The 25,249-nt window shown below is 39.7% G+C and overlaps 3 protein-coding genes across 7 annotated transcripts in view; 1 reads left to right on the top strand and 2 right to left on the bottom strand.

The window, feature by feature from the left end:
• Positions 1-766: 766 nt before the first annotated feature.
• LOC118426370 (collagen triple helix repeat-containing protein 1-like) lies at positions 767-8,259 on the bottom strand. Its single transcript, XM_035835709.1, has 5 exons — positions 8,080-8,259; positions 3,737-3,784; positions 2,798-3,070; positions 2,298-2,508; positions 767-1,936 (listed from the first exon to the last, which is right to left on the bottom strand). The coding sequence occupies exons 1-5, from the start codon at positions 8,164-8,166 to the stop codon at positions 1,770-1,772; spliced, it is 786 nt and encodes a 261-aa protein (XP_035691602.1). The 5' UTR covers positions 8,167-8,259; the 3' UTR covers positions 767-1,769.
• A 3,433-nt stretch (positions 8,260-11,692) lies between these two features.
• Positions 11,693-16,443, bottom strand: LOC118426369 (collagen triple helix repeat-containing protein 1-like). The gene is made up of 4 exons (XM_035835708.1): positions 16,101-16,443; positions 13,600-13,869; positions 13,076-13,286; positions 11,693-12,708 (listed from the first exon to the last, which is right to left on the bottom strand). Exons 1-4 carry the CDS (start codon positions 16,185-16,187, stop codon positions 12,539-12,541), a joined length of 738 nt encoding a protein of 245 aa, XP_035691601.1. The 5' UTR covers positions 16,188-16,443; the 3' UTR covers positions 11,693-12,538.
• A 5,667-nt stretch (positions 16,444-22,110) lies between these two features.
• Positions 22,111-25,249, top strand: part of LOC118426360 (collagen triple helix repeat-containing protein 1-like) — a 10,933-nt gene continuing 7,794 nt past the window's right edge. For 2 of the 5 annotated variants that reach the window (XM_035835695.1, XM_035835692.1), the window contains exon 1: positions 22,112-22,476. In XM_035835695.1, coding sequence (XP_035691588.1) covers positions 22,390-22,476 — 87 coding nt within the window. In that variant the 5' untranslated portion in view covers positions 22,112-22,389. Of the gene's footprint in view, positions 22,477-25,249 lie in introns of all 5 variants that reach the window. The other 3 variants (XM_035835693.1, XM_035835691.1, XM_035835694.1) reach the window with 2 other exon arrangements.

The following is a 25,249-nucleotide window of genomic DNA, read 5'->3' as shown; positions in this document are numbered from 1 at the left end:
GTGGTTTATTCGGTGGTTATAGCACCGGACCAGGGATTATCTCACCATATACACCTCGGGGCGGGGCATTAACCCTTTATTCATTCATTCATTCATGCAGTATCTATCGGCGGCAATGGCAGTTTGGGTAAAAAGTAGTAGTATGTCAGTCGACGCACGCGTATGCTGAATACAAATGTTTGTGTTTGTAAACGATTGAAGTTATATTTGTAGAATGCTTCAATGTGCTTTAGAGCAACCGAAATTGCAGTAAATCTAAGAATAGGCGGGTGCAATTGGTTGAGTGAGTCGAGCGTTGGCCCTGGCTATTAGGTAGGTCGTGAGTTCGATCCCGGCCGAGTCATACAAAATACTTTTTTTTTTAAATGATCCATACTTTGTACTGCTTTCTTTACTTAGCACTCAGCGTTTGGGAAAGACTGTGGTAGTTAAACACATACCACTACAAGTAGACTAGCTCCCTGCTGTTAGTGTAGTGATCGCACCACGTTGGGTGGCCAAAGGGCTATTGAAACCGACATGGGCGCCGGCCTATGCGACATCTGGAGCGGGAAGGACTTAAACTTAACTAAATGACGACACCCTTATGTGGGCAATGTCTGGACGGCCTGAATGCTTGCATGATGATCGATTACAAACCCCGATCATTGATTCGACCCCAGAAGGAGAATCTATGCAATCAACTAAATGGACTCACAGCCAGAAGCGCATTCTTAGATACCTCAGAGTAGTATGGAATATTCTAAATAGCACCACGAGTCAGCTGTAAGATGTTGCAAATCTTTTACTTCAGTTACCAGTCTATACATGGGATATATGTTGTTATTGTACTCAAAATCATACAGAGAACATTGCACGTAGCAGGTAGTATACTGTATGGCTTATGTTTTACATTCGCTTGTGTAGTATGGCTCTGTTCAATATGACATACTTATCCGTATCGTCATTGCGTGTTGAACTTTTACAACAGCTGCTTACTCATATATGACATATGTATAATAGAAAACTTACACGAGGGATCATTTGACGATTATCAAAACGTATCAAAGTCCCTTCTTGTGATATACTTCGCATACATCAAGTCATTTTTTCTTCTTTATATGTAACGTTAAGCCATATCCCTTGTCACTACCTACACGTCTAAAAACCTAGTAGCAGGACTTGTTATGTTTCATTTTATTGTCCTTTACCGAAACAAACATTTTACTAACGCAATATTTTGAAACGCGTTTGACAACATAATCTGCCAGATGGTAACGTTTGTGACAATATTCAATGGTATCCTTCCGATATGTCCAAAAATTGAAGTACATATATATGACATAGACTTTCATTATGGATGAAATTTTGAAGCATGCTTTCATTCGTTTATCTGGCAATTTACTAGTATACTAATGATGTATGTCATAGTTTTGATACACGAATATTTGTTTGTAGGGAATGTGTAACTTTACAGGCCAATACATACATACGGTTTGCATCTTTCTGAGTACCACTTAAAACATATTCCATACTTGAAGATCCTAAACTACATCTAATGCGCTGTCGTAATTAATAGATATTTTATATTCCTAAGCTTTTTCGAATAGATTGTGTAGTTTTTATATAGGATATTGCAGCTGAAGTGTGTCACGTGAATGTCACGTGACCATCACGTGGTGCATAACTGGGCACATGGTACGGAGACTTTGTGCACGTGATACAGAGACTTTGTGCACGTGATACAGAGACTTTGCGCACGTCATACAGAAAATGTGTGCACGTGCCCTTTACCGCGAGTTGGAATCTTCAGGCATCATGATCTCCTCTATGATGATTCTGGAGACGGAGTTCCAGCCGGTGTAGGCGTTCCCACTGTGGCTGATGCCGTCACAGTTGCGCACAGATAACTCCACGTTAACTCGGCCTTGTGGGAGTCCGCTGCAGATGCCTTCAACTGTGTTGGACAGAAATCATGCGTCATTTCTTATCTTGAAAGTTTTTCTTTGTTGTAGGTGTGCAGTTGTGTGTAGTAGTGTGTAGTATAGAACTATAGTTAGTCTATAAATTTGAAAGAATGCAATGGCAAATTTACATAGTAAATGAAGCATCGAGAACAACAAAGGACCGACAGCTTCCCTGAATAGAGACGGAGGACACCTCAATACTATCTTCTGTTCAACGTTCTTTAACTTAACGTTACTGGTTCATGTATCACTCCGTCAAACGTGTACATATAAAGTTAGCAGTGGTGGATTCCGTCCTTGACAAAACCTCTACAGACAGATTCGTACTATATTTTTTTAAATGGAACTAACTTGTAGAAACCCGGTGTATGTTGAGTCCGTTCATGCCGTTGCCCGCCCTTGTGTAGACCAGTCCCTCGATGGGCAGGGGGCCCGAACACTCCATCCCGTTGAAGGTGAAGTACCACCGCTTGCAGCAGCCAGTAGGACACGTGACTCTGAGCGCACCGTTCCACAGGACGCGTAGGGAAGAATTACTGGCCCGTTTATTGAAAGGACATTCCTGAAAGAAATGATAAAGGTCGTGACTCGTGAATTACACAATGTGGGCTATTCAGCAGAAGAAAAATGATCAAGCACATGTGAATATTAGCTATCAAATCACACATGATGCTCAATGTCCATTCGTTACGTCTCTCTATCTCTCCCTCTGTCTCTCTCCCTAGCCGTGTGTGTGGATGTGTAAGCGACCACAAACAGTAAGAGTAAATACGTCATGATTTTTTATTTAATTTATTCTTGCTATTTCTGATTGAAATGAATAGATGATGAATTATCAACGGTGACCGTACCTTAATTTTCCCACTGTCCCTATCGTCACTAAGTTTGCGCCAAGCACATTGCTTGATGTTGGGTGCTCGCAGCGCGGCCGATGACCCCGGCTCTCCCTTCAGGCCTTTAGTCCCAGGCTTGCCCGGCCTTCCCGGCTTCCCGCGGTCCCCCTTCAGGCCGTCCTTCCCGCTGATCCCAGGGGATCCTGGGACACCATTGCCTCCAGGGATACCATTCGTTCCCGGCATGCCCGGGGGGCCACGAACGCAACATCCGGTCTCTAGACACTGTTGCTATGGAAATAAGTAAGGCAGACAAACCTAAAGAATGCTGCAGTGCAGGTGGTTGAAAACTCAGCATTTATAGTATTCAAACACCTTTGATGATAGACAATAGAACAGAAAGCATGTTCATTTATCATTGTGCAATAAAGGTATTCTAAACTATAGCTCTTTCTTTTTCTTAAATGATATGTTAAGAATTTAACATCATACAGAAACATATCAATGATATTTTCACATATACTGTATTAGGATGGGATTTACGAACATTAATACATACTTAAGTGTTCACATTTATCAATAGATTTATTATTTATTACCTGCAAACTTAAGGTTAGTTAGTTCATGACTACATATAATTGCCATGCAAATGTGTCGCGTCATGCACAAAAAGACACATGCACAGCCGTCGCATATCATATCAAATGTTAAACAGAATTCTTGACTTTTGCTTATTAGGGTCCGGTCACGTTCGTCGTGCGATATGTTCACGACAGCAAATTGAGAACATTTTTTGAATAGTCGTGGGTGTATCGCACGACATTTAGCTGTCTTGTGTCAGAAACACTTGTCGCTGGCTCTTTTAGATTGCGAAAACCGTACTACGAACGTGACAGTGTTATTAGGGGATTGAAACAAGAACGTGTCATCTGAGCGACACTTCCTCTCAGGCCCAACCTTCTCCGGGTCCAGGTCATCGACACGATAGGAGGGCCATACCTGCGGCTGGTAGTAGGAATACACAAGACAATATATGTTCATCTCAACACAGAAAGACATACAACTTATTTAGAACATTTTTACATCACCAACCCGAGCCTCAATGTTCCAAATTCAGATGTGTCGTTCTCATGGCTGTCACAAAGTTTAGAACGCATATCATACGTTATCTTTACGTTTTAAAATTCCTTAAAGCTAAAAAAAAACACATTTACTTCACACTATATAGAAAGAATGTGTGTGCATGAACCTGAGAGCTAGCTCTGCACATATGTAGGGTACATATTTAAATTTTTCATTAGCATACAGAAGCTACCTAGCTCGATCAAAATTGACCAACGGCTCATTAGTTTGTCTCATAACCTGTAGCTATTCATCCTCTTTACATGTACCCTACATAAAGGAAGTGCAATGGCACCATCTTTCTTTGCGCCATTGCTTCCTCGACATGCAACTGTTACACAGAGTAGAGGCGTCTGTGTATGTTATGTAGTAGACTACAGGAAACTACACCATTGTTTTCGTACAAATAGTAAGGAATAATGATGTAATAGTAACAAGTATGTGATGTACAGCGATAGAAGATGCCAATCTTTACAGAACATTAATTCTACTAAAAACAAACGACCTCTTGTTTTTTGTCCATCTTTTAGTTTAGCTCTAATTTTATCATTTGGAATAAGAATGCATTGCAACACAGGTATTTAGTTTGAAATACGTTCAACAAAACCCTTTACTTTTAAGAATAAGGTTTCGCCGATATTTACCTTGGACAAAAAATTGAATATTCTCCATCTTACAATCTCCACTTTTTATCCCAACCTTACTATTAAACTTAAACAAACGCCATGTTGAGTTGGTTGTTACACAGGGAAGCCTGGCGTTTACCATATCCGGCTCGTTAATCATATTACCCCGGTGATGTATGATCCCCCAAGACATGGATTATTTCCTCCCCGTCATACATAAGTCATTCAGCAGCCGTCCACAACAGTGGGCCGCACTAATTTGGCGTGCCGTGGTCACCACTGTGTGCTTCAGACCTCCATTTTCCTGATTAATCCAGGCTCTTTATGACTTATTGAACGCAACGATTGACTGCCCACTCTGGTACCAACCGGTTTATGGTCTTTGGCTATGGCATGGTCAAGTAAGAATCTTTGTGACGGAAAAGCTATAAGGATAGGATATAGCAAGGATAAAGTTGGAATGTCGATTGATTCCGTAGACTAAGAGCTTAGATCTACAAAACTAAGTATGTCACAAAGCAAATCACTTAGGCTTCATTGTGTAAACGATTTCTGATATTGTTAACAAAACGTTGGTGCAAAAGATAATTTTTTAAATACTTTTGAATCCCACCTGCACCTTTTGGTCTATGGACCAGTTCTTGGTAACAATGTTATCATGACGTCAAGTAAAACTTATTGAAAATCTGTCTCCCTATATTATGTTTGTATGACCTAACCATGTGAAGTTGATCCCCATTTATGTCGATAAAAGACAATCAAGACCCCGCCAAAGATATTGATGACGCAATCTTTCTACCTGGTAGAAGGTCTTAATGCTATTTGTAAAGTATTCTTGAGAAGTAAAGTGATTTGAACATGTGACCAATGACAGGTTTCGATTCTGGTGAACGTATATCCAAAAGGATGGTGCGACTGCAAGTAGGTATAGGATCTTACGAGTTGGTCCAATCATATCTGTATTGTTTAAACGGAATTTATGTCCTTATAGACTACTAGTCTAGCCTCGATTAATTCACATACACCCATTTGCCTTTTACGACATATCCCAGAGGCTACGCCTGTCATGTTTTTGAGCAGACCTGTTTTTCTTAGAATTCCTCTTTCTTGCCTTGCAGCAGGGAGATGTTATGAGTGCCGTGAGTTACAAGGTACTGAGAAATACGCATCTCAACATTTATTGGTAAGATTTCTTTCTACCTTGTGGGAGATTATAAAGGAAAACGACAAAACAAGTTACACAAAACCAAACATTTGCACACAGAACAGTTTGACACAACGAAATCTTTGAAGATGCTGCGCTTCACCAAGCGAATCCATTAATATTCTTCAAAAAGCGATTTACTTTTTTGAAACGTAGTATGTTGCTTTTCAGTATTGTTTTAATGTTCTGCCAGTAACGCCACATGTAGTATCTAGCTTCTATTGTGATACATATGTACGTACGTTCGAGCATTTTGAATACAGGAAGATCGGATTAGTGTATGAAGGAATAATATATCTTTTTTGTCATAGAATTTTAATAAAACATCAAAATGAACATCTTCAGAAGTTTAAATGTACACAGTAGCAACTTTACCTACTGCAACGGTGTAAATCTAATAGTGAAAAACGTCTTTATTTCTATTGATGTGACTGGGGTAATTAAAGTTCTGACGCATATGTATTTCCATTTTCAATATCAATAGCTGCGTGGGCATGTCATTTGTCAAAATAGGGAGGTTTAGCATCTTTTGTCAAACGTAATTTGATGTTAAAAATATATGAACAGAAATTTATGGCAATTTTCCTTATCATTTTCCCCCGCGAAATTTGGATGGTTGAAATGTGCACTTCCATTCGTGCATGTCAAAGTACTGTCGTTATCTTTATTGCACACAAAATGTGTTACATGATGTTACATATAGAGTGTACGGGACAATGTCTTTAAAACCGAATGTTGTAACAATTAAGTGGTAAGGTAGAGAGCGAGGATTCATCGATTTATGACACTAGAAAGAACTGAAATCAGAAGTCGAATTTCGCGCATTTCAAGTAATAAGTTGCTATGTTCCTTCCCAACTCTTTGCCCTTCAACTATATGTGTGGTCATGTTCAGCGAAGTATCGCGAAATTGGAGAAAGCATGGGTCCATAATGTAATTGACAAATAGCCTATCCCATATCTTCATTATGATGGAAGCCCGCAATTGAGGGATTACTTTAGAAAATTGAATGCAAATGAAAGATTTCGCCGGTGTAATCCAATTGCTATATAAGACTAATGCCCTGCGTGTCTAGATTGAACCGCAATCTTTTGGCTGAAGTTTTACTACTCGGAAATTGTCTTTTCTTATTACATGATGACAATGAATGTGATTATGGTCGGTGATATTTTGTCCTGGTTCAATAGTTTTAGCGGATATTAATAGCCAATTCTGTTTTATGTCAAGTATCGGCCATTGTCATGATAATTCAGCTGTCAGTATACTATGTTCTTCAATCTTAAAGCGCACAAACATAGTCAAAAAAAAACATACAGAAACAACAATAATCAATGCAAGTTGAAATTGATATCAGTTTCACAATGATTTGAATTGTTCGTTTTGAGTTCTCAATGCAATCTTAAAGTCATCATTTCAAATTGTATTAAGACCAAATCAAACACTTTACAGCCATTTTATTAAGCCCGATGCTACCTTAATCAATTTCACGATGAAAGCGAAACAAAGACGGTTGGAGTAACTTTTCTTGTTGAAATAAAGTTAAGTTTCGGAAAATATCAAATTCATAATCAAGACCTCCGTTATTAGGAGTACATGGATCTGTTTTAGATTCATGAGTTCATCTAAATCAATAAAAGATACTCTTCCAATCGTTTACAGGACAATGAAATGAAAAGTGTTTCATCCATAGTCAAGACTTTGCCACCTAGCATTAAAGACTTGAAAACGGGCAGCTACATTTATGACCAAGTCAGAATTTATGTCCATGTTGAAGGCAAGCCATAGGTTGGAGAGGGAAGTGTATATCAGGTCGTGAGGACGCATTTTAACGGCTTCAAATCACTTCGGCTAAGGCGTCTATATATTAACGACATGGCTGTATCCGCTAGGTAAAATGTATGCTTGTTTTCTTAGTGTTTGAAAGCTTGAAAGTGCTTTGCGAAGTCATCTTTGTGTTCTTCCTACAGGTTCTGTCATCAAGATAATTCTGAAGTTATTAAACGACTTACATTTGCTACGAAGAAATGGTGGTCACTGTAAGCATACACCTTAATTTGACATAGTCACCTACTCAACTCCGAAAGCATCGGTAGCTTTGTCTCGCTCTCTTTAGATCTTCAACAAAAAGTTGCAAGCAATTATAAGCTTTGTGGATTTTAATACAAAGCGAGAAATGATGATGACAGAGTACAGATGGATTGCGTCAAAGTTCATAAAAGCCACCACATGTGAAGAGTGATGAAAAGCCAACATAACCTTTTAAGATCTCAATTCTACGTCCACACATCTCAATATTGCGTTTAAACATAAAAGAACATGGTGACCACTTCTACGGATCAATGTCTTACCTGTCCTCCGGTGTCTTGTGCCAACACGGCGGCGCTCCAAAGCCACAGGAAACCGAGGAGAAAATGAGTTCTTCCGATTGTCGCCATATTGCCAGCCCTCCTAGTGGAACATCTGACGGTTCCAGGCGACCTTATGAAACCCAATCCTCTGATTAAATACTCGCACCAATTACGCCCTACGATTGGGTGTCGGGTCCCTGCGCGCGTGGGCAGAAACTCGTCCGTTACGTCCGTTAACGGCAATCGATCTGCCGACCAATCAGCCGATCGCCAGGTGCAGGAAGCGGTTATCTTCCGAGACAGGTGGCGGGAACAATTCACATACAAATCCACAGGTCTGACTGTCACGCACGTACGATTTGAATATTTTGTTGTTGTTTTTTAAGCCTTTGAATGTATTAAACTGCTTATGTATACATAAAGTACTAGTACTCCACAATATAAGGTTAGATCTACCACATTACATTCACAAACAACGAATATCTAAAATTGTAACCTTGTTACTAAGAAATATGAACACCAAGCATATAGAAGAATGTGCATAGTATAATGGTATAAGTGATACTGGCAGATTCATATTTCTTATGTGCTTAGATCAAATCTACAGTAACAAAACCTCTCTGTTCGTATACTCCTATCATTGAAAAGAGGAGAAAAGAAGACAAATCCTACTTACTTACGAATCCTCACACCAGATGTCTATAACCAGCCTCAATGTATATGTTTTTATTAGTTCAATCTGTTGTGACCCGTTCTTAGCCCAATGGGACAAATAACCACAATAAAGGTCTACTTCATTCATTTATATGGTCCATTCCACAAAAATGGTCTCGGGATTTAATAAAGCCAGCTAATACCTATACATATTCCCCTGAGAGTTGAAATGATACTCCTAATCATCCGTAGCGTTTTAGGCACATTTGGACAATGTCGAAACGTCATGGCATTGGGAAGTTAATTATACCCAGCGCCAACGAAAAGTCAATTTGTAATTCACATCTTACAATATCTGAAAATACTGTTCATACATAGATGAATAGTATTGCAAATCTTTTTGAAAAAATAATCCAACTTCAGAAAGATTTGCAATAATATTCATAAGTATTTTTTTTAGTATACATGAACTTACAAACTCTTCTGTGTATTCTTCTATGTGGTTGGTTAGAATTGACCTGAACTTTGATTTGAATTGTATTCCGCGTCTCTCTTTACATGTATATAGTTTTCTATTAACTACGTCATATAATTACGTCAGATAATGAATACTGATTAGAGGGGCTTACCATTCAATCAGCCATCGTCCCCACAGGGAGAATTATGGGTAATCTATCAGCAGATCGAACGTAGTTTTGACGTTGTGCAGTAACGGTTTTCCCATGGGGATTATTCAGACATCGAACGGGTCTGTCTTAGGACAGGAAGCAAAAAAAACTATAATAGTGAACTTAAGCCAAGAGCGAAGCAAATAATTGTGACAGCATATCAAATTATAAACGTACCAGATTGATCTTACCATCTTTTATTTACGTCTAGCATGATCGTATAAAAGACATGCACGTTCCCGTTGGTTTGTTTGAAAAAATACGACTAAAAACCTTTATAAAAGAGTAGTCATATGCATTGCCAGATGTAATTTACTAATTGTATCTCATCGTGTGGCAAGAAAATAAGTCATTAAAAGTATGGTTATGTCCCGGTCAAGTAACATTACATCTAAATCTATGTCTCTTCAATACAAGAAAGTGGTCAACAAATATTGATTATAATTCCGTAAAGCATCGCTGATTTGCAGAAATGTTGTAGTATTTCAAAGGCAATGAACGAACTTGATGCTGAACTTGATAGTCTGTTGTTATGACTTACACTGAAACATTTACCTAACCACACTCATCTCTGTATCCCATTTAGAAATTAACGCCACACTTTGATTGACACATTTAGCCGTGCCAAGTACTTTCTGCAATTAAATCATCAATGCCGTCTCTGTACTGGGCGTCTCTTGTTCCCGACCTTTGTAACCCTCCATTGTCAGACAAAGTGCCCCAGACCTGTTACCATTGTTAACAGCACTCACTGGACTGACGAAAATTGAATTTGCTTCACGGTCAAGTAAACCTGGCACGACAGCAGGGTGCCAGGTGGCGCCTGATCATTTATACATGATTTTTTTTCATCACACAGTGGTCCGTTGGTGTGCGTATAGGCGCTTTGACAGCATCATAGTATAATTCAACGGTCTTTGGACGCCAAGATTTAGGGTAGTATTTAATCTAGTCATCCATATTATCTATTGCTCATTTAAAGCTTTATGTCCAGCTTGATATACTTCATATATATCATGTACCACATTGATCGTGTCGCTGTCTAGTTTTCTGGGTATAGACACTGTGGTTGCATCGTTTTTCAGTTGTGATTTAGCTCAAGGATCATTTAATGGCGTTAGTGCACCTATCCTTTGACCATGCTAACATTACAATTGACATTATCCGTACAGCTTCGGCTATGTTCTACTTGAGAAAGAAGTTCTACAGTTTATGCCACATAGAGTACATCTGTAAGGTGTCTCAAATCTGTTGCAAATTTCTTTTCTGTGGATCCGCTTTTCTACAGTCTAGCTTCTCCTGGTTTAGAACAGTATCTTGTTTTACATAAATCTACAGCTGCATGTATTTGCACCTTAAAAGTCAAGAGTGAAACAACTAAGTAACAATTAGTATCTTATGTTCTTTAGCTGACATGTGTTTTTATTCTTAGACTACTGGACTGCCTACACAACAGCAGTGTGTTACTGTATCTGTGCTTACTAGTATCTAGATTTCGCAAAGAACAGCTTATCAACAGATATTTGAAGTGGCTTGCAAAACCCACAAAAATTTCCAAACGTTTACTGACGAAAACACAACTATAACCCTGTTAACGTCACACAGCTCACACATTGTAGAAAAATTGGGACACTTCGTCTTCCACTGCTTCCAGAAAAGAAGTCAATCCCCAAATGCTTAGATCGTAGCTCTCAGCAGTCCATATTATTGCTAGAATAGTCAGTTGTTTCCACTTGTCACCATTATCTATACCAAAGTCTTTTATTTTATGTATGCAATTTTGCAATTAGCCCTCGACCTCGGGCAAGAATTTGCAACTTAACTTCCTCATCACCTCCATGTACCCATGTACCTTCCAAAGTGTTACATCGCTCCATTAGACAAAACATTAGACAAAATGCCTAAAGGTTTATAAACTTTTCATGCTGTTTCCGATACTTTGTTCCTTGATTCAATCTCCTGACGATGTAAACGAGCAAATGTAGGTTAATCAGAGACTAAATGATACAAATTGCTGGGTGGTGTGTAGGCATCAATACTCATCTAGCCCCTGATGAGTCCCAAACATAAGAGACAGACCATATGATGAAGATGATATATGATATAACAGTTTCCAGAGCCGCATGACTGTAGAGCATATGTCCTATAGCATCTCATGGGATCTGGTAGATGTCATTGAGGCATGAGCAGCCATTTTAATTTGATGGTTAGATCAGGTAGGTCCTAAATTGCCCAATGGTACTATCATCATGTGCAAGGGAAACAGTAGCAGGAACCACAGGGAACATGGATTGAATTACATTATTACGCTTTATTGCTTTCCACATATATCATCAATTTCATCATAGACCTTTGTTGATTAAGTCTTTCAGTTAGCATGATCATTGGTCAGCACAATGGAGTACTTATTCCGGACACACTGTTTGGGTTGAGGACTTTACAATGTGATCTACATCTATACACAATCTAGTAGTGATTTTGACGAATATGCTATCCTTGTTATATATCCTTTCAGTAGTATCTTGAATTTATGCTATTTGTGCTAGCACCAGGTCTACAACGCTCTTCCATCGTATATTGACATCGAAACTCACTTTTCATGCAAAGTATTCTCGTAGTTCAATACATTGTATGGAACATTCTAGATTTGTTCTCGTATACGTAGTTGGTAATAGCTAATTTCATTTTACAATAGACAGCATTAGTGTTCTATTTTCAGATGGAATATATTGACATTATGGGCCAGGATTCCTGTTACAGTACTCGTAACTAGATTTCTTTTCAGTATTATGTGCAGTCAGTTGTTAACATACACAAGTCAACGTTGAATATAAAGGAGTATTGCGCCTTGTTTCCTAACTAGAACGTTACATGTAGCCCATGTTCACAGTGTACATCATAAATTTTCCAAACATAACAGTCAGCAACGTCTAGTATCACAAACAACTGAAGTATCAATGAATTTTCTCAACAAAACGAGCTGCAGCTGCCAACTTTCCGCCGTGTTGATATTTTGTTGCTTCACCAATATGAAGTTAATAAATTGTCTGATGTTTATGTACACAACATCAGACAGAACAGCTTGTTTTCTATTCAGCACTTGACACTTAATGTAATAATCACGTGTACTATCCTCTTCATTTCATGTCGTCAGAGTTTTTCGGCAACATGAGTTCCTCAACGATGACTCTGGAGACGGAGTTCCAGCCGGTGTAGGCGTTGCCGCTGTTGCTGATGCCTTCACAGTTCCGCACCCACAGCTCGACGTTGACCGGACCCTTCGGAACACCACTACAGATACCTTCAACTGTGCAGTAATAAGTACAAGTAACAGGTAATAAGTAACAATTTAGATGGCAATGGAAAACACGATGCAGGTATTTCAACAGGACAAATGCCATGAGTTAGCAATCCACCACTTCTGCAGATAGAACGTTTGACTGAGTGGAAGTTTATGGTGTTCTCTAATAAGGAATGGTTGCTAACCTCTGGCCCTGTTGAGTATGACTTCTTTTACTTGTCTTGCAAACAAGCTGACCCATGCGTCATCCGCATGTATGTTAGAATGTTTGGCACACACTATGTAATTTCCTGGTTTAAATCTTTGAGAAATCGGCTAACTAACATAAGTATGAAACTTTGTCTTCTGGAAAAGAGTTTGAAATAGAACTCACTGGAAGAAACCCGGTGTATGTTGAGTCCGTTCATGCCATTGCCTGCGTTTGTGAAGACCAGTCCCTCGATGGGCAGCGGCCCCGAACACTCCATCCCGTTGAAGGTGAAGTACCACCGCTTGCAGCAGCCACTGGTTGACGTTACTCGGAGCGCTCCGTTCCACAGGACCCGGAGAGAAGAGTTGGCTGAGAGCTTGTTGAAAGGACACTCCTGAAAATTAACGTCAACGTGTTAATTGGTCTAGAGTGTTGAGTAGCAGGTTGCTTTTAGGCCATGAATGAAGTGGCGTTGGCTAGGAACAGCTTGTACGACTTGGAACCACAGGCGCGTTTTTTTTGTCGGAAAGTTTAAAACACTAGTGTAACTCAAGAAGGACATAACGTTATGGATTGTCGTGATCTTTCTGTTGTGAGAGACTTGTAACTGAGTGTGAGACTGACTATCTGTTTATCTAGGTAACTTAAAAAAATCGATATGCTAGTTGTTGATTTAGTTGTTGAGACTTTGTGATTCGCAGACATACCGTGATTTTCCCATGGTCACGGTCATCACTGAGCTTCTGCCAGGCGCACTGCTTGATGTTGAGAACGGGTAACGATGCTCCTGTCCCGGGCTCTCCCTTCTCTCCTTTCGCCCCAGATTTTCCCGGCCTCCCCGGTAGACCCCGATCCCCCTTCTCGCCATCCATCCCGCCAAGTCCCGGAGAACCGGGAATTCCATTGCTTCCAGGAACGCCATTGGTTCCAGGGATGCCTGGAGGTCCAAGCACGCAGCAGGCATTGTCTTGACATTGCTGTAATGCAAACAGACGTATTCATTGTTTGTTTCTGTATGTCTTTAAGACTTATCTACTTGGAAGAGATCGTGCTCATCGCACCTACAAGAAAAATCAAAGAATTGACACTGACAAACTTTACTAAAAACGATTTTGAAACAACTTTTCTGGTCTTTAGCACAGCTGTGATTAGCATTGCCTCTTACATACTGCTGCTATTACGACACCACATATTGCACAGTACAGGTAATTCGATAACCCCTAATCATTTTCGTCTAAACTAGACCAGACATTACCCATTACTATCAACTACAATTATCCTGAAAATGTTGGGACATTGAAATATACCAGACCCGATGGATATCGGTCCATAGCGATGTTACAATAGTAAAGGTAAGCTCTTAATTAGGCTTTTGTGCATTCGTGCAACAATAACTATAGACCAGGTTTCAGTAAGATTGATAATGGGTGCCGCCTCAGTTTCCCTGGGCACGTCGTTAATCATAATAGTAGTTCGCAAGAGAAAAATAGATTCGTTTTAATTTTCCTTATGATATAAATTTTGTGACCAAAGATCTTTTTATTCATAAAATTCTAGTATGGTAGTACATGGCCTGGTGCCAAAGTGTCTTAGAAATTAGCATTACAGACCAGAACACTGCCTAGAGCATTACGGACGGGAAATCTTGCCCCCAGGCTAGAGATGCGGTACGTTTGTCTCTCTCCTCTCGGCAAGCCGATATGTCACGGAAACTTCCGACAGATGCCCGAAGGGGGAGGGATACTAGTAATCTCCATGCAGAACCCCTTTGTTTTATTATTTGTTGTTCTGTGGCATTTTTACGTCTTTCTACCTGTTCTACGGGGAGTCAAGAGCCAGAAACTCGAACCATATACTTGCAAAACTCTGAGCTGCATAATTGAAGATCTTTGAGTCTAATGTGAAATCTCATTGAGGAAAAATACCATGTAAAAATGATTTTCATACCATAATTTTCACACATTTTATGATTTTAAGAAAGATTCGTTCTATAACTGCTAATGAAATAAAATCTAAATATATATAAGCCGTGACAGTTGGCAACCTGTGAGACAACTTTCTGCTAAATCACCATAACCACAGACGTGTGCTAGATTTCCAATCAGTAATCGTAGAATGAACCTGGGTAGATTTAACCAACCGGTCCCTAAAGATCACTAGTAAAGATTACCGATGTCAAACAATGTCCGGAAAATTAACCCTGAATTGAACCAAAACGGCCAAATTTCAAACAAGTGTGTGTGAAGTCAACGGGTTCTATTGTACATTTTGCACACTCGATTTCATTTCCCACTCTAGGAAAATTAGTTTCCTTTGTTCCGCAAATGTCTTGATGTGTTTCTTTTGTTGTTGGAGGTTGGGGGGTGAATGGGGGAGAAAATAGCGCTTCATGGAGCACGCACACCAATTGAAAATCACTAATAAAAATTCATGAGGTCATTTAAATTAATAAGAAGCCCCTCATCCCTTGAATTTGTGGATACAGATGCCAAAACCACGTCTCAATGACAAACTTTGCTGTTTCTGATTTATTAGACCTCCCCGACTGTGTAAGTTCGAAGCTACATCTCACTTTATTTCCCGAATCTAATAACACCGCTAATACAACTCCGTGACCCTGCATTTTTCTTCCGACACGAAAAAACAAAGAGCGATATTTTGCGAGGCATTCTAGGCACGCTAGTTTGTTTAGCATCGGTTGTCGCCATTTCGATCGGCAGGGCTTTCATTAAGTCGCCTTTACACCTCATTAGTCTCTTCTCTGATTAATCCTGGGCGAGATTGCTTCCCCATGCACCAACCATACAAATGCCCTTCTCCATTGATATGTTGTTACTGGGTTGAGCAAGGTACTGTACCGGAAAACACGACCAACATATCACTGTTGTCTGAAGCTATTTACCTCTGTTTTCGTCACAGGGTTGAGATACAAAGTAGTGATACCAAGTTCTCTCACTTTGCGCATGTGACCTTGTCTCAACCATGACGTATACAGTACACAATAAAACCGTATACTGATCACTAACTTCAAGGACTACCACGAAAAAAAAAACATTGCTCATCTTTTAAACCATTTGTCTTTTGTCGCGGTATTCAACACTCATTATCAGATGTACTACAACATTTAGCGAAAATCATTGGTCGTCAAATAGATATATATCAAATCGCGTCGTCGGAGGACATCAATAAAATATCAAGTAAAACTTACCTGCGAGCCAGTGTCTTGTCCAAAAGCGGAGAGGACCCAAAAGCAGAGAAATACGAAGGTAGAACCAGTCCTAGGATAGGCCTCCATTTTGCAGCACCACCCTAAAAGAAGTGAGAAAATAAAGGTCGTACCAAGGATGCCCGTAGACTAATTAAACGCCTGTCCTATTGGTGCTTCTGGGTAGTTATAGACGGTCTATTGCGCATGATCAGGTCAGGCGAGTTTTTTTGGGATTGGACGATCGATGTGAGGTTGCGGGAGGGTACGGCTGCCGGACTGAATGTTTCAGTAGAACAGAGCCGACAACAGATGAGGGCTGCACGCACCACGGCACAGGACCACCCGGATTACAATAACCACGTCTTCTGGGATTTATGGCAAACCCTGTAAGAAAACGGAACTAACAACTCAAGTCGTAGGGTTGTCCACGCGCCCTGAGGGGACGGTACACATGACTAAAAGATTTCATTAATATTCCCCGAGCGCCAACACGCCTCTTCAATGAGTTGACATAACCCGGTAATTGGTTATCATACACCGGAGACAAGGGAAGGACACCGATCATTCCAAACCCCCAAAAGGAATATACAGATTTGTCATCTGTCTTTACAACACATTGACTTTCATCTTGGAAACTAAAGCACTGAGCGCAAAGGCTATACATCAAACAGTTTACGACCGAGTTCATTGTTGGATCTGAAAAGAAAACAAAAGTCGGAAATCAATCAAATTTTTCTTTGAACAGCACACTATAGTCTCTTCCAGGGTCTTTGGGTTTGCTGAATACGTACTAGCAATTGACAACATGTAGGTCTATGGCTGGCGCATACAGTATTTGACCATTTCATCATCTCAGGGAATCTCGTAGAGAATAATCTGGCCATACAATTGTTGTTATATCCGCGAAAGTTTAAGAAGAAAAATAAAAATTAGTATGCTTTTCTGCCAGTAACGGTGAACATAAATAAACAGCTAGAATTGCTGGCTTTCACGACATCTTCTGTATTGAAATTAAGGAGAAGCAACAAATATAGAGACAGATGGGACATTTTCTAGTCTGATTGTTTCTGCACAGACAATAGACGTACTTCAGGCATTGTTCTTGCTCTACAGAGGAGTTCAAATGACCGTCCACAATCAATGCAGCACCAAAAAGAGCAGCTGACCCGACGTGAAGGGCGATTGTTGCCGGGTGAAATTGAAACGGAAACGGACGATGATTTCGGACAAAGGTTGCCGTCACTGCACTTCAACACGTCTCAGTCATCTCCGAGCAGACGTGCGGAGGGTGCTGGCATCGATTCTGCCCATTTGAGAGAAAGGTCACTCTTGATTGCAAAGTTCTGTGGTTTTAGTAAAATTGATCATTGTGCTGATTACTTTTTTCTGAGTTTGATCTAAATTCTTATATTGGTCTTTGTCCTGATATTCCTTAAATATAAGGTTTAGTAAGTATTAGTAACCATACTGCTGTCAATGTAAACCAAATATCCTGTTACAAAAAGATACAGATTGGCATTTTTCTTTAGTTTGCCAAGCTGCAAGATAATGCCTTGTTGTTTTGGAGTTAACATTACCATGAAGACATTTGCAAAGCTAAGTTACCTGGAGTGAGCATAATTGTCTGTTAAGTTTGTGGACGGAAACAACAGATTTATACACGTATTTACTATTCCTTCCGGTTTTTATCAAATGGTCATCCTTAAATTGCTTTTGCTTAATCCAAAAAGCCCGACCGGTTTCAGAAGATAACAACAAAATAACGTCACGCCTCTTTGCTTGGAGTGAAAAAGCGTGTAACTGCCTATAGAATGTGCTGCAATCTCAATTCACGACAGTCAAAGTTATGTACATGAAAATATACGACAATGGGACGAGTCGACGCGTTTTGCTGCCATCACATATGCATGTCTGCGAAACAAATCATTGTTTGTCATAAATATAGGATAGGTTAGAATATATACTTACTGTAGATTCTGGTGTATCCTATCCAGCCAATATACCTACCTACTTACCTAGTCCCTTGACCTCCAGGTCGCCAAAGGGACAAGGTAAATGTTACAAACATGCATGTGAATGCAGTAAAACGCGTCGACTCGTCCCATTGTCGTATATTTCTATGTACATAACTTTGACTGTCGTGAATTGAGATTGCAGCACACCGGTCAACCAGATAGTTTGAAGTGTGCATCGTAACTGTTACAATTTCAAATGATCCCATTCGAATGATGCCAGCGCGGTACGTTGTAAAATGTTTTCCATATATAGACACAGTATAGTGTAGTGTAGTGTAGCGTGTATCGTAGTGTGGAGTAGTGTAGTGTGGAGTAGAAAAAAAGTAAAGTAGAGTAGAACAGAGTAGAGTTTAAGGTATTATAGAGTATAGTGTAGTGCAGTGTAATGTATTGCAGAGTACGATAGGGTGTAAAGGAGAGTACAGCATAGTGGAGTATAAAGAGTAGTGTAGAGTGGAGTGGAGTGGAGCGGAGTGAATCAAGTCCAGTCCAGTCTTGTCTTCGATCAAGTTTGTTGATTCCATAATGACCATATAACGTTAAAGAATAAAAAAGTAAGGGCTTCTTTGATTAATGTTTTACATTATTCCTGTGAGACAATTGTAGAACATCATTTACTTCAGCCATGATGATGATGATGATGAGTCAATCACTGCAAACTATCAAAATCTTCCCCTTGTAAATGTTATATCCCTAGTGGTTAGTTTCATTTTACTTTAAAACCAATAACTTACCCTGAGAACAGATAATCCTTCAAACGACGTCGTTTAACATGACAGATTGACTGACCTCTCTGCACCGCTCCTAAAATTCCGGATGATATTTTCTGATATAATGTTACAGCCGTACCCCGTGTGTTGTTAGGGCGACCTCGGCGTCCAAACTGACTGATTACTTTTAATAAAAACAGTTTGTGCTTGCATGTGAGCGCACAGGTATCATTCTAAGGTCCCCTCTCTGCTATATGGAGACTCATAAGCGATCAACATTGGATGTGCACGTCCAATGGCTTTATGATTGGAGTATGATCCATGCTGTAAAAGTACAATTTCAAAAGACAGCACAACACAAAAAAACGTGCAAAATACACTTCTTTCTCAATGAAAGTCGCTTAGACTATTGATGAGGTTTTTGGTCACTCAACCGTCACAGTGCAAGAAATATTGCCTTTCCTGGACCTTAATTCCGATAACGGCTGTGATTCCACGACTCCAACAAAGCCCTCTGCACGTAAATAACGTACCACTGCCTTCGTGTTTTTGACATTGGGTTGAAGCATGCTTTTGAGAGATACTAAATCAAGACTTCGCGTCCGACCCCCTCAACTATAGGTCGCCAACCTTGAAGAGTAATTTCCATGTGGAATCACACCGCGTTGGTGCAACGTGTCTAAAAGGCACGTACATAATGTAATAGACTCTTCAGTCAATACATGCGTTATTCAAAACAAATTCTACATCAACATTATTTTCAAAACGTTTGTATTAAAAACATTAGGACTTGAAATCAAGGGACAATACGTGCCACGTTGTCGATGTCTCCATTCCTTCTCTTATTTATTTTATTATTTGTCGTCAGTCTATAGGCAATAATTTTAATTATCAACTTTGACATTTTAGATCTGTCTTCAGTAGATGAACATCGCTGCTGCTGTCGAAGTCGATATATCTATGAGGTAAACATGGCGATACTGTGCAAGCTAAAAGGAATCTACTTCCAGGTTTGCTGAAGTGCTCGGTTCAAGACCTAGTCGACTCGCCATTCCTTAAGATGTATATCTTCTAACCCATTAAGTGTAATTTATGAAAGGTTAACATGTTTCTGCATCCATACCCGTCCGGTACGTTGAAGGAGCCATGTATCTAACCCTGTTAGCTTCCATTTGGTTAATTAGTTACCGTACCTTCGGGACCCATCTCATCTCGTTTGCTATCCATCAAGACCTGCGGACTTGTAGGCATCTACGTTTAATATTTACAGAGCGGATTTCCAGAACTGCAAAAGAATTTTGTATTAGCTATTACAGCAAGACTGGCAGGTAAAACATACTAGGTAGATTAACAGTTAATATGGGTTCATTTTTGGTTGCTGTATCGGTGCAATCCGTCGTTTCGCTAGATGTTATGATCTGTTATGTATCTGTTTTGTCATTGTTCATGTCCTCTGATATTATTTTCGTTTGAAACGTAAGAAAAACTACTAAGTATTTCTAGATTAATTTTTGCAACAAGAAGAAAAGAAATTGCATCTTAGATTTTTTAGTATTATAATAATGTTCCAATGGTCAGTCACCTTTTTATACCTCACATATTTCATATATTTTCATATATATTTTCAACCTATATCGTCTTCTGAGAAAGTAGCCACTACGCAAATAAATGGAAAGATTTCCGACTAAGCAAATCTAAACGGCAATTGCGATTCTAAGTGTCTTACAGATCAGAATTGAGCAATGTCTACGGCAGCTGACGTGATGTCCAGGTTACGATTTTTTTTTCATCTACGCTGCATCACCTTTTTACGACGTGTAATGTTGAGGCTATCATGTGCCCCTGATTAAACATTCTATTGTTCATTTGGGGTTGTAATCTTTTCCTTGTCCTTATTCATAGTCAACATTAACAGCGTTTTGTGAAAACATGAATAACCAACCATGTCAGGCCTGAGCGTTAGACACATTACACATATTGGTGAATTTTTTATTGGATTTTGTTTATTAGAAATCCAGACGTTGGAGCCTATAGGGGTAAAATCTGTACCCACAATGATCCAATATGATTGTGCGTAGTTTTGGACACAGCATGCCATGTGTTTTACACGATAACGTTCGTGGCTAGAGGCGCGTTTCGTAATAAGATGAGTATTGATATAAACTAAGGAATGTTGGTAACATTAGTCGTACAGTGTGAGATGATAAAATCTTACATCTTCCCGTCCTTGGTCTTTCTCTACTGTAGATGACATGATCACCACGTGGCACATGTGCTAATGTGATAAAGTCTGTAATGAACGCAAAACTACTGTCAACCGTCAACGACTAAACTAAAACAGTCGACTTAGAGAATTTGCTAGAAATCAGTATATGTTTTACAGTGCTCATAATCTACCTATCACTAAAAGAAAAAGAAAAAAAGTAACCATGTCATATTCAGAAAAGCTGTACAAATCCTCTGTACCAAAAGATCATAATTGAAATGGTTCCTCAATTTGCTAAAACCTTGTACCAAATTGCATTCCAAATATCATAAAGATCCATCCATAGGTTGATAAGTTACACTGGGCACACACACACACACACACACACACACACACACACACACACGTACACACGCGCGTGCACACATACACACACACACATACACACACACACACATACACACACACACTGCCAAAAAATCATTACTTGGAGATGGCAAAAAAGTTTCGACGCAGGAACAGCAAATTCAAGATTTTTATTGCCTCTGTATTATTTACATCCGCCCCTTTTCTTGTCGGAGATAGACCTCTTACCAGCAGCATGAAATATTCAACGTGTATGGGCCATTGCCGCTAATAACATTTCTGTGTCCTCTCGTCGGGCCGTGTCGACTTTTTTTAGTAGTTACGAGTTAGATAGATATAAGACGATACATTCATATTCAAATAATGATATGTACTTCTGTTTGTAATATCCTTGCGCTAACCAGCTCTATGCATGAAAGTATTCATATCAATGTACTAACAGGTTGTCCCGTCACATGTCCTTAACTATCGATACAGGCCGTTTATCCTTCTTCATTTATGTCTGGATGGAGGCATTTCCGCTTAACAATTATGGCATTATTCACGGGGCGTGACATCCTGTTCTGTTCAAATGCAAACTCGAGTAAAGGGATAACAAGACAACGCTCCCCTAAGTAGAGGGATGTATGCACAGTTAATGAGGTAAATATTCCCGGGGGTACCAGCTTTAATCCCCAAAACGTATGGTAAGCTCGAGTGTTTGAGTAGTCTAAGTAGAAATGGCACAACCGTTGATAGGTTGCGTTTAGATTGTGGACTGTCTCAATCTGCTCTAACTCGTTCGACCTCGGCAGTGCCCTAAACGACCGCCCTATACGGAGGCGTATTGGTTCGTCTACGCCGATTGAGGGCAAAGTTTCGGGTCTCTGCGCATGGGCTTTGCGAGCCAGCAAGCCAGCCGGAAAGCGTAATTGGTGCGAGCGTTTAATCAGTGAATGGGTATCATTGGGTCGACCTTTACCTGTCAGTTGTTTCACTAGGGGGCGGCAAAAATGGCGACGGTCGGGAGAACTCATTTCCTCCTCGGCTTGCTGTGGCTCTGGAGCGCCGTCGTTTTGGCCCAGGACACCGGTGCACAGGTAGAAAATATTTTCCTGGATTTTCAGAGCTTACACTGAGCCATATTTCAGCTTTGTGAAACTGCATGTTTTGACGTAGACGGCTTGTCGTGTGATAAGCTTCAAGATAAGGTGGCATATGGCTTTACTTGTATACATCTCTCTCGCTTTACATTGTTTGTATACATGGGCTTTAGTCATCATATGTTGTAAATGTCATTGTAAAAGGTAGTATTATATTGAATTGATTGTTTGTTCAACGTTGTCCTATTTTAAGAAATATTTCCACTTGTTTCCACACATTGAAGTAAAACCTTGCTCAAAGATATCGGTTATAGTCAGATATATCCTTAAAATACTTAAGAAGACTTCTTGTTATCAACGTGCCATCGTCGACAGTAGTCAGAGCAGTATTTTTCTGAAAATGATGTAGAAAAATGAAGAAAGGCAGATTTGTTTTGTTGCATATTATCTTTTTCAGCTTAATAGGAAATTATTAAATGAATGTGAATTAGATGGCAGGCTAGGAGTAAAAAAAAACAGTTTTAGATTTCTGTACTCTACGTTAAAAACTACAGATATGGTAGATACTGTGGCAAGAAAACCGCGATAAACATTCACGAGATGTCCAATGGGTCAGTATTTTTGCGACGAAGCATTACTTTGAAACGAAAATGAAAATTCCTATATGCACATTTAAAGACATGAAGACAGTCTAATCTGGAACCATTGTCGGGTCTTAAATATTGGCGCCGCCATCTAAACCAGCAGGTGCATGCGTAGCGGCGAACTCGTGTCAAAATGAACCCCACATCGCATCCATTTTATTCGTCGTCGACGTTAGGCGAGAGAAATTTTTATTCTATTTCTATGGCCCGACTATTTTCTATTAGACGTACCAGGAGATTACTTTAACGCTTGCTTATTCTCCTAAATTTTCCACCGCCATGATTTCACATAAAAAACGATGCGCGAAGCTTTCCCGTAACTTCTAGTTTCCCGGAACACGTTGACTTGGACGGGAATGGAAATTGAAATCGATACTTTGTTACGGGAAGTCGTGTTAATTTTCTGCTGCGGATCTCTCGGGGACACCAAGTGTATACTCACTCTGGCGTAACGCAAGGTCAAGTTCCCGGACAATGGCGAGATTGACTTTGTAATCTACACCATTACTTCTCCAGGCTCTGTGGCTAATCAAATAAAGACTCTTCAGCTGCTGCTTAAGCATATTAGCAATAATGGCCAGTTGAGTTTCGGACTAAAATACAATTATGGTATGTTTCTAAACTTGAATAAACTTATTAGCACCGAGCGTTGAACTAATCAAGCCGGTTTAGTGCCTACCTAACTGGTAGAAATATGACATATGACTTTTAAAAGCTTTATACTTTTTATATTTCTGGCTAAGCGAAAAGTGTTACATTTTAACCGTCAAGTAAACTTTGTCCTGATAGAATTCTTATGCTTGTAAGATCGGAATAATAGAGAAATCGAAAAAGAAAGATATGACGTTTTGTTCTGAATATCATTTGTGTCCATCATGCGTATACTCTCACTGAATATATTTCATACTACATAATACTGGTACATGAATAGCATAAGCAGGTAGGCATCCTTCCATCTTTCCAGATGATGGTAGCACTCTCTCCTTGAAGTTAGGGCGGTTGACAGCGTCTACTGTCACTTTATTGGTGCAAAGCAATCTTGCACTTTATTGGTGCAAAGCAATCTTCAGGTACATCTTTTATTCTAACAATATGTATGATTATTGTAGACTGTCTACTGGATTCCATGAGCTTACAGTACAATCCTTTCTCTGTATGAGAGTCCCTTCCTGGTTCATTCTAAGAATTTAATCTCAAAGCAATCTCGGAGCCATGGGAGCTGAACTGACATGTAATCAACTCCCGCGGCTGAAGTGTTGCTGTGTTATATCTCTCTTTCTATAGCTCACGTGCACCCGTGGTCATCAGGACCGTTTTCATATTGAGGTCTTGAAAAGGGGGAGGGGGCTGGTACTGTATATATTTACCCCACACTGAATTAGTCTTCCATCTCTTTCACTGGTTATGATAAAAGTTATTGCAAATTATTGCCCGAAGGCTAATTGTGAATAGCTGTATACACAAATGTAGATACAAATCTTGAAAATATTAGATGGAATTTTGCCACTGCGTCGAGTAGATATATACTTCACGCAAATTATACCATAATGAATGACAAGTCATATTCCCCTAACTGCTATAGAGTACAGAGGGAAATACAAAAGAAACTTAACTGACTTTACGCAATGTCTAGAAGCAGAGTTTAGGATATCTGCCGAATGGTCTTTGAAATTATACAGAGCACAATCTTGATACAACGTTGATGGTGATGTCTGTGAGTATGACTCTATTCGTTTAAATCGAGTTTGTCAGCTTATCAGGTCTACGGGGGGATCTCCACTTTCATAATGTCAGTAGCAGGTCGAATTAATGAGAATCACAGAGCGGCAGACAGGTAAAAGATTGATGCACCGTACGGCTGAAATCATCCCTGTCCTCGGGAATCATACATCACCGAGAAATTGTGATTAACGAACCGCGAGAACTGGGAGTAATCTCATCTCTTCCACTTTGACATTTTAAAATGATGTACAGGTCTTCTGTCATGTAGAAATCAAATTAAACATGTGGCTGGTAACTCCAAAGTATCAGTGGCCCGGGTAGTCAGTTTAATAATTGTGGTCTGGTAAGGTTTGCCATACTCAACTAATCTCCTAGCAGATTCCTCCATGGCATAAGACAGTAAC

This window comes from Branchiostoma floridae, chromosome 11 (assembly GCF_000003815.2).
Source record: "Branchiostoma floridae strain S238N-H82 chromosome 11, Bfl_VNyyK, whole genome shotgun sequence".
In the NCBI taxonomy this organism is placed as follows: Eukaryota; Metazoa; Chordata; class Leptocardii; order Amphioxiformes; family Branchiostomatidae; genus Branchiostoma; species Branchiostoma floridae.
The sequence above is the reverse complement of the archived record's forward strand: the minus strand, read 5'-3'. Positions and strand labels throughout refer to the sequence as shown.